This window comes from Chanos chanos, chromosome 2, assembly GCF_902362185.1.
Source record: "Chanos chanos chromosome 2, fChaCha1.1, whole genome shotgun sequence".
Classification (NCBI taxonomy): Eukaryota; Metazoa; Chordata; class Actinopteri; order Gonorynchiformes; family Chanidae; genus Chanos; species Chanos chanos.
Window position 1 is genome coordinate 47689170 of NC_044496.1, and position 9966 is coordinate 47699135.

The 9966-nt window shown below is 41.1% G+C and overlaps 1 protein-coding gene across 2 annotated transcripts in view; it reads right to left on the reverse strand.

Annotated features, from left to right (window-relative positions):
• pcdh19 (protocadherin 19) overlaps positions 1-9966 on the reverse strand; it is a 52295-nt gene that overhangs the window by 13419 nt on the left and 28910 nt on the right. For both annotated transcript variants that reach the window (XM_030766180.1, XM_030766179.1), the window contains exons 3-4: positions 8376-8434; positions 6272-6444 (exon numbers count right to left, since the gene is read on the reverse strand). In XM_030766180.1, coding sequence (XP_030622040.1) covers positions 6272-6444; positions 8376-8434 — 232 coding nt within the window. The remainder of the gene's footprint in view (positions 1-6271; positions 6445-8375; positions 8435-9966) is intronic.

Below are 9966 nucleotides of genomic sequence, written 5' to 3' on the forward strand. Positions count from 1 at the left end.
AGAGATAGATTCCAGAGGGTTTGGAGCAGATGATCCTTGCTCCTTGGGCCTGACAACTATCAGCATGTCACTGCTGCCCACCCTACCTCCACCCCCCTCTGGTCAATCAGAGCCACCTTGGCCTGCCGGTCCAGAGTCAGCATGGGACGACGACTCCTCATCTTTCAATCTATTTCTTTTTAACTTTCTTCCTCTCCTCTTTCTCTGTATCGCACACTTTCTATCATCTCCTATCTCTCTTGCCTTTTTCTCAGATTGACAGTCTCCTTCGTTATGTTTTTTTTTTTTTCCACCCTCTTTTCCCCCAATTTGCAACATCCAATTATCCATGAACCCTCATAGGCTTCCTCCTTACAAGGCAGCCACTTGAGTCAAGATGAGACGAGGCTTGTGCACGCTTCCCCTGACACGTGGAGAGCTAGCCACTGCATCTTTTCGCACTATGAACTAGGTAGCATTGCTATGCAGCACTGTCTTATCTGTAACTACATAGACGACTGACTATCAGGGAAAATCTATGGGTGTTGTAAGGAAAGGTGACCCTGGGTGTGGTTAGCGCAGTGCTTGCCACCTGCTGGCTTTCAAACCGTGAATTCCCTTGGGTTCCGTCTCCTTCACATTCAGTTTTTTTACATTTCAGTCTCCTTCTGAGCTTTCTTCATCCCCTCTCTTTCTCTCTCTCTCTCTCTCTCTCTCTCTCTCTCTCTCGTTAACCTTTAAGCACACACATTCTCTCCGTCTCTTTCTCCATCTTTCTCGCTGCCTCACAAATTGACTTTAGATTGAGGAGGTGCTGTTCTCTCTCTCAGAGACTATCAAACACCACAACATTACCTGTCTTTAATCTCTTTCTTTCTCTGTCTCTCGCTTATTCTCTCTATCTCTGCATTCGTTGATTCTCCTTTGCTCTCTCTCAGTCCCTTGTGATTTGCTCCCCATTACATACATGTTCAACAAACAATTGTGATTCTCTCCATTTCTGAGGAGATTATTAACACACTTTCATGAGCCGGTGGCATCATAAATAAGCAATGGAGTTTGGCCTTCCATTTCTCTCTCTCTCTCTCTCTCTCTCTCTATCTCTCTCCCTCTCCCTCTCTTTCCCACCGAAAGCAAGGATTGTGAGGAAAATGAGCTGTCAGCCAGGGCCTTGCAATGAGATACATCAGCTTCATCGCCGACCCTGAAAATAATGAAGCACTCCCATTCTTCCTTCTGATATGTTCAATACCCTATCCATAACAAGTGCACGGGAGATAAGCAGCCACCTCTCTTGAAGCTGATTAAACTCATTCACCGTGTTTTGAGTTCAGAGGCGAGCTTTGGAGATGACATTCAAAGGGATGTCATTATAAAATTACAGTTTTGTGATCCGTATGATCGTGGAAAATGTTTACGTGTTTGTGAGGGGAGAAGGTTTGACTGCAGGTAAAAAAAAAAAAAAAAAAAAAGAGACCTTAATACCATATTCCAATTCCACTAAGCACTAAATCTTTACGGATAAAGGCTATTCCTGAGACACTAACATTATTTTTCTTTTTGCAGTCCAAACATGAAAGTCAGAGAAAGAAGAGGGGGGAGAGAGAAGACAAGTCGCTTAAAAAGTTAGTGTTTAACTTGGATGTCAATTCAGAGTTTCAAGGAAAAAGCAGAAAATGACATTTAAAGTCATTTATGTGGCCCTTTTTATGGGGCAAGTTAACTGGAAGTTTTCAGTAGACTCAGTGTTGACAGACGTTTGTGTCTATTGTCTTATGTTGCATAACTCTCCATACAAATTTAGTTAAAATCTCATGCAGCACATTCATTTCAAATGAAAGACAACAAGGGAAGAACAGTCTTTAATCTGGTAAGAATGTAGGAAAACAAGTTTGATATTTAATTCAATCAAATGTTAATATTTGTGTCTGAGGCAGTCAGCTCGCCTAATGCTCTCTTGGGATATGGATATGGCTCAGACGGGAGCGACAGAGAAAAAAAAAAAATCTTCAGTTTGTCAGAGAAATCATTTCTCCTTCTTTCTCTTTCCCTTTCCTCCATACTGCTTACCATTCTACCAACTCTCTCTCTCTCTCTCTCTCTCTCTCTCTCAGTCTGTCTGACACACAGGTTGTCAACAGTACAGCCTTGCTCCTGTTGCTGTCTTGATTTTGACACCTGTCAGCATTTTCATTAGGAGATCAGAGGATGCAAACTCCAAGTCTTCCTCAGCGTGAATGTAGGGCAAGTCAACAGCATAAACATGAGATTCACGTTAGCGTTTCCTTTAATTCAACAGCAATGTTAGGCACTTGACTGGCAGTAAGTTCGGAGGTGTGGGGATGGAGGTACGGGGATGGAGGTACTCAGACATGAGAAAGTCAAGGAGCAGAGAGAGAGAGAGAGAGAGAGAGAGAGAGAAAGAGAGAGAGAGAGAGAGAGAGAGAGAGAGAGAGAGAGAGAGAGAGAGAGAGAGAGAGAGAGAGAGAGAGAGGGAGGGATAGAAAGGAAAACTTTGGAAATCAATTAGAAGGAGCCGTGCCCTGCCGCAGTGCTCTGAGCTTGGGGGAAAGAATGTAGTCCTGGGGCAGAGGAGGAGAGACATGCCCACAGGGAGTGTGGGATAGATGAATAAATGAGTCCGGGGGCAGGGGACGCTCCAAGTGGAACATGCTAGAAGCCGACGGTTGCAAATTGAGCTGCCAGGGCTCCATGGGCCCCTGAACGCAGGAGTGGGATCAAAATGGTGACAGTCATTTAGTGTCTGGTGAGGCTGGGATTCTACAAATAACCCTCCAAACCAGGACCGCCTGGCCTTGATACTTCAAAGTAAAAACACATACTTCAGCAATGCACGTAACAGAACAGCAAACACCAAATAAAAGGTCACCAGAGTCTTCTAAGGAAAAATTGCAGGAGGGGAAAAAACATGCATATCATGTTTACACGCTACATCTCGCTCACTTAGCTCACTGCTGTCATAAAATCATTATACATGATCCATTAATGACATCCAAGAGTTGTCAACTGCTTTGCTCAATTACTTAATCAATTATGTCAAAAGATATTTTTGTTTTTTTTAGCTTTAGCGGCATTGACTGTTATTTTCTTTCAGTTTTGAAAGATAGCACTGTCTATATTTACTAAAGAAGAGACAAATACAAACCATATACTAAAACACATACCATACACTATTACATAAACTGCTGAAAGGAAATTATATCGTCAAATGAGAAATACAGAGGCAGGAAAAGAGTAAAAACTCCAGTGGTGAACAGTGAGGGAGGCCCTCAAGAGGAAGTGAACTGTACCCATCCACTGGACAACAATGGGCACGCAGGGTCGGAGAAACCAGTTTAAAACAGTGCTGGATATAGCCTTTGTCCCCTATGCAAACATTACCTTTATCTCAGCCAGTAACAAACAGTCAACATTTATCCTGTGGACAGATGCTCTGGGAGCAAGACAGTGGAGTTTACTACTTCCTGCCTGTGTTTGCTTCCTGAGAGCAGAAAACATAATAAATAAATAAATAAATAAATAAATAAATAAATAAATAAATAAAAAAATAAAAACAAAGAATGGGCTTTGTATCAAGAGCCTTTGTGTGTGTCCTTTGCCAACTGCAGTTTAAACTTGTTTAACTGTACGAGAGCAGGCAAACTCTAGATCATACAAATTCCCAGCAGACACGACTAAACGGCACAGTGCTTTTTTTTTCTGAATGAGTTTGTTTGTTTCCCCTTTAGTTTTGCCGAAACTGGGAAAACCTAAGTGCGATTTATCTTCTTTCAATCCATTTAGCCCATTTAGTTAAATTTATTACAGCAATACTTCTAAATACTTGGCTTCAAACCTTAGCCGAACATTATCTGCCTGCTTTTACACCTCTGTATTTAGTGCACAAGTCAATAAGCACTAAAATATCTACCTGGGAATTAAAGCAATAGGTCTTGCAGCAGTTTCAATGAGAGTGTTCTATAAGGTATTCAGAGTTTCAATTGAGCCAGTTCAGAGAGAGTGGGTCTATCATCCAATTTAACTGTGTAATTAGATGATTGAGATGGTAATGGAAGGACAATTCCATTTGGCATGTCATTACATTTTTGCACGTGTAAGGGCCTTTGGTCAATTCATTTAGTAATTACTATTGAGGGTTCTATTGTTTCCGTGGTCACTGGCTACAGTCTCAGTTTGCAGTCTTTTTTAAGGCAATGTCCGGACAGACTCGAATGAAGCCATTTTGTTCTGGGCTTACTGTCGCTGTTTTAATTCGTAAAAAATGGCTGATCGCTTGGTCTTAATGAAGGCTGCAGAAGAGGAGCAGTATGCAGTATGGGTAAAAATCCCATTAGGACCTGATATTTGCCTCTTTCCTAATGGCATTGGCATAAAAACAATGACCAGCATTACACCCTGTTTCTCCCTCAGCTTATCAGCAGTATTTATTTCACACTACACACACACACACACACACACACACACACACACACCCCTGTCTCTCTCTCTCTCTCTCTCTCTCTCTCTCTCTCTCTCTCACTCTCTCTCTCTCACACACACACACACACACACACACAGAGTTTATGCATGTGTCTTACTGAAACAGATATGAAGAGTGCTAATGAAATAGATTTGCTGGAAAGCTCTATCTACTCAGATAATACTCCTCATGTGTATTTCACTAATCATGTCCAGTAATAATGCTGGAGATGGGCTGGAGGGCTTGTCAGTATGCATTTTGAAGGCGCTGGCTGGCATTTCTCTGGCTGAGAAATAATTAAGAGGAGAGACAAATAGTCAGCACACTCACTAATCATTGTTCATTAGGGGCCGACAGAAAGGTGGCAGTTGGCTGGGAGATGGCTTCCACCCTAGCAACCAGTGAGTGTATTCATTGATACTCCCTGTTTTTAAAACCACATAGACAATAGCTAGCAACCATGAAAGGTCCAGTCAAATCCCTGCAAATCTGCTGACACATTTGGGACCTTATTCAGAACCTTGATACAGACCCAGACGGTCTCCTCATGTTCCGGTTGCCAAGCACCTACCAATCCCATGATTTGTCTGGATGAGTGACTGATTGATTAGCCAACTGGAATAGCTGCAGGGGCACACAAACTAACTAGAGTCTAATTGGCCCTCCTGCCAATTCATCATGACTCAGGATGTGTCTTAAGGAAGAAAATCCATCTTGTAGATAATTTTGTAGCTGTTAGCATATCTTCCACAAGGGTGATTACACCTCTCTATCTCTCGCTCATTAAACTTTTTCTTCCTCTGGAAAGCCTGAGAGAGAGGGTGTAAATATGTGTTGATAGTATGAGGCTGAGGTCACATTTGCCATGCTTCATTTGGGCTGTATACTGAAGAAGAAGCCACGAACGCCTTCATACTCCAATTTCAACAACCATTTAGGAAGTTTTAATGATCACATTTCACCCACATTTTTTTTTTACCTCTGAATTCTCCTTCTATTCTGCAGATGTCAAGTTAATCATTGCCATTATGCAAATTGGTTGACTAATTTCTGTACTATGCAGATGCAGTTTTCCCAATGACTATTAGAGGCATTCTATTGTTTCAAATTACTCCAGTGAATAGCAGATTCCGTAAGACATGACAACAGAGAACAATGCAAATCATAGTTTCCCTCTCCTTACAAAGACTCTAAAAAGAATTAGAGAAGACAACAGAAACTTAGTTTACTACCTCCTCCTCATCCAGCTGTCTGAATCTCTGTTGTGGTTACCAACAAACCTTAAATCTCTCCATTCTCCTGTCCCTCAGACTACAGAGTAACAAGACACCTCATCGAAAAAAAAAAAACCCCCACCAAGAAACACAGTAACTCTGATTGGCAGCAAGCAAAACAAGAACACAGCCTGCTTCTGAATCCTGCCAACAAATGGGATGTCTACTTAAATGGAAGTCCAAAAAGAAACATCAACATTAATTCCCTGCTAAATGATCCGTTCTGAATTATGCATGAGAGCATACGCGATATGTAGATTTCTCCACCTCTAACCCCCTCGTCAGCCTAATCGTTGCCACTCAGAGGGATCTGAGAGTTCTACTGCAGCAATCGACTGCAGACATGACTACTTTCAGTCAATAGTTTAACCAAGCCCATATCAAAGACTGGACTGAAGAGTGTGAGCTCCCACTGTATTAGCACTAACACATCAAAGCTCCGGCCAGGGTGAGATTCTTTCTCTCTAGACGCGTTTGAGGAATCACCCAGGTGCTGGATAATGGACTGGTAATGAAGACAGGAGAGAATTCTCTTTACCTTGCTCTGGTAGCTGGCAGTTATTGGGCGGCACGGTCATGTTCAACACGTCATTGACAGCCGTGTCCGCGTAGTGGCCTCTCTGGACGTCGTGTTCACTGTCCGTTTGGTCGCTCTCTTCATGCCCGCTGTCTTTAAGACTGTTTCCTTCCATGTCCTTGAACGTGGATGTGCTATAGAGTAAGGAGAAATTAAAGAGAGTGAAATTGTTGATGAGCTATCACATTGAATTTGATCAGATGTGTACTGTTTCTCTCATTTTCTTCCTATTTCTTTCTCTCGCTTACTCCCTCTCTCACTTCCCTGTCATGTCTTTCCTGCCTACCTCTCTCTTTCTTTCTCTCTCTCTCTCTCTCTCTCTCTCTCTCTCTCTCCCCTTCTCCTTATATTTGAAGCCAAGCTTATGTAAAAACAACAACAACATAAAAAAAAAACCCTTTCCCCTTGCTTTCAGGTCAGAGATCACAGTCTAGTTCAGTTCACTTCATCTGCGTGGAAAGTAGGCAGACGGCACTAGAGTGAAGGTGAGGAGTTGTTGAAGGCTTTATGGACTATGGATCTGCCAAATCCCTCTGGTCTGTGAGAGAGTGCAAGGTGTTTCGGACAGAAATGGGTATGGATCTATTGACATGAAGGGCAGAAATATTGAACAGCCCTGAGACAGACTATGGTCCCTGCTTGGCTTTTAGGAGGACTGCATTAGCTATGGATTCCTGGAGGACTGCTGAAGATGAAGGAGAGGACAGTAATGTCATAAAGGGAACAGTGGAGTCTTAAATGGACATTATTACAAGTGTGACTCCAAATGACATAGGTTACTTCCTAGTGAAGGAAGAATACTCCTTCCTTTAGTTTTCAAGAGAATTCAAAGAAATAACAGAGTTCTGTGGGATGATGTTGTGTCATCTTATTCTCAGTAATGAGAAACATCTAATGAGAAAAAAAGTAAATTAAATGAGAAAAACAAACTTCTCTATTGACAGCTGCGATGATCAAGCTTATAATTTGCCTTAATTTGATGGCCAGTCCATCTGAACAAGCTCAGCTTCTGATATATGGGTATAAGGATGAAAGTGACTGCGTATTTATAAACACATAAACACTACATTCTGCTTTCTCTATGCTGGGCATGATGGAACTGTCATGGCAGTAAAGCAGCAGTCTCTCTGATGTTATCTGTTTAATTGCACCTGTCCCAGGCTCCAGGCCCTGCTGTCTCCTCTAGGGATTTCACCGTTGCAGGCAGCTGAGTCTATACTTCAAAGCACTTTGTTTATGTAAACAGCAGGTATGGTTTTAGAAGCAGGGAAAATGGTATAATTGTTCTAAAAAAATGCAGGACGGAGCCCCAGAAAAAGGACTGTTGTAGAGTTTCAGGGAAGAATGGAATTAAGGTGCTGATGGAGACTCTTGTAACTGAAGCTCCCAAAGTAGTGAAAGGCTTTTTTTTTTTTTTTTTTTTTTAAGGATATCTGCCCTTAAAATCCTTGTCTGTACCTAAACACCCATGGTTTAGGTGGGCAAAGGAATGTTAGGCATTTCCGCTGCTCTCACAAAGACCCCTGTTTTTCCCTGCTCTCTCTTCATACAACAGAAAATAGCCTTAGCACTACGTTTGTTCTCCCTTCACAGACTCCCCCGTGCGCTTTGTAACAAACCACACTAACATTCTAACTACTCGCATGCTTTAAATTCTTTCAGATATCTCAGTCTAATTAATGTTGACAAGCATGTAGATTACTGATCCAAGGCTCACTTTATATCTTTAGCATTCTGTATCATGTAAAATGCATACATGGGGAAGGATTTGATGGAATTATTCATTATGAGGGGGGGGGAAAAATCAGAAACTAATGATTTGAAAGTGTTTAATCACTTTCTATATAATGAATTATTAATTTATACAGAGCACAGAATGAAATAAACATAGTGGTTATTTATTGTATTTCAGTGTCCATTGGAAACACATTTATAGGACTAATGAAAGTATAACTAGCTTGATTAATTTACAAAATGGTACAGAAAAACATTGCATACAGAATGCATGCATGTTCACTCACACCCACCTTATCATTACTGTTCTAATTTCATAATCAAGACATACCTTTTAATAAGATGTGCTCGACTGTTTACATAACTGGAGTCAATGGAATAATTCTCCGTCTGTATAAGAGAGAGAGAGATAGGGAGGGGGGAGGGTGGTAGAGAAAAGAACAGAAATGCATTTAATTATACAGCGACCAAAATAATGTTGAAGGTAATTGGCTTTCAATAGAATTGTTATTTTACACAAAGGCCCTGGTGAGTTGGCCAGGTTTTTAAAGGAAGAACGCATTTCCCTTTCAGAGCACATTCATTCCAGACTCAGACAGCAGAGAGAGAAAGAGAGAGAGAGAGAGAGAGAGAGAGAGAGAGAGAGAGAGAGAGAGAGAGAGAGAGAGCGAGCTGCAATGAGACTTCTAAACAACTCTCTCTCCTTTCCTCCATATTCACTCACTCTTCAAAATGGAGTCATCAGAGACAGCAGCATATTGCACAGTCAGAGGGACAGAGCAGAGAGAGAGAGAGAGGAAGAGCGAGAGAGAGAGCGAGAGAGAGGAAGAGCGAGAGAGAGAGAGAGAGAGAGAGAGAGACAGAGAGAGAGAGAGAGGAAGAGCGAGAGAGAGAGAGAGAGAGAGAGAGAGAGAGAGAGAGAGAGAGACTAAGATTGAGATTGAGATTGAGAGAAAGATAAAGAGGAATTCTAATTTCACACATTTTTTTCCAGGAGATATTAACATATGAGTATTAAATAAAAAGCATCAATGGAGTAAAAAATTCTGAGTGTGCCACTGAATCTCTGAATATATATATAAATATATATATATATAAAACATAACAAATGTGCATGCTATATATGCTACAGCATAAATATCATGCACATTTGTTATGTTTTATATATATATATATATATATATATAAAAATATATATATATATATATTTATTTTATTTTTTAATTTTTTTTTTTTTTTGAGGTGCATCTATTGCCGTTCTACAATCTGTCATGGGAGAGTACGAGAGCAGTCTTCCCATGGCTGAGAGAGAGAGATGCCGGATACTAGCTTGACTCTCAGAATTGTGATAAGAAGCAGGTGTTTTCCTCAGAGAAAAGACCTGTCTCTTCTTCTCCACACTTCAGCTTCTCTGATTCTAAACCAAGATAAAACAGTGAGTCAATGGTTCCCTTCCAGAGGGAAGTCTACACATCAACCCCACTGACAGAAACACTGGCCTATACGATAAGAAAGAGGTTAATGTAAGCAGTGGAACAAAGTCACTGATTATCAAATGAGGAGACGCCCAATATTCAGGTTAACTCTAGTCCTGCAATAGAAACCAGTCATCAAGGCCAAAGTGCGTCACAACCAACATCCCTGTCTCTCTCTCTGTCTGTCTGTCTCTCTCTCACACACACACACATACACACATATACATCCTTTCTTTGTATTCATGGGGTCAGCTTTTGAATTCACCACATAGCAACCCGACTACCTGTGGGCACAATTTGGAGAAGAACAAAAAAAGAGCAAGAAAAAAGAAAAAGAAAAAAAGCATTGCTAGGAAAGGTTGTGTGAATTAATCACATTCTATTGATATGCTTTAAAAACCACAGTAGAAAAATAAGAAAAAAAAATTGCTTTTCACAGTGCCCTGT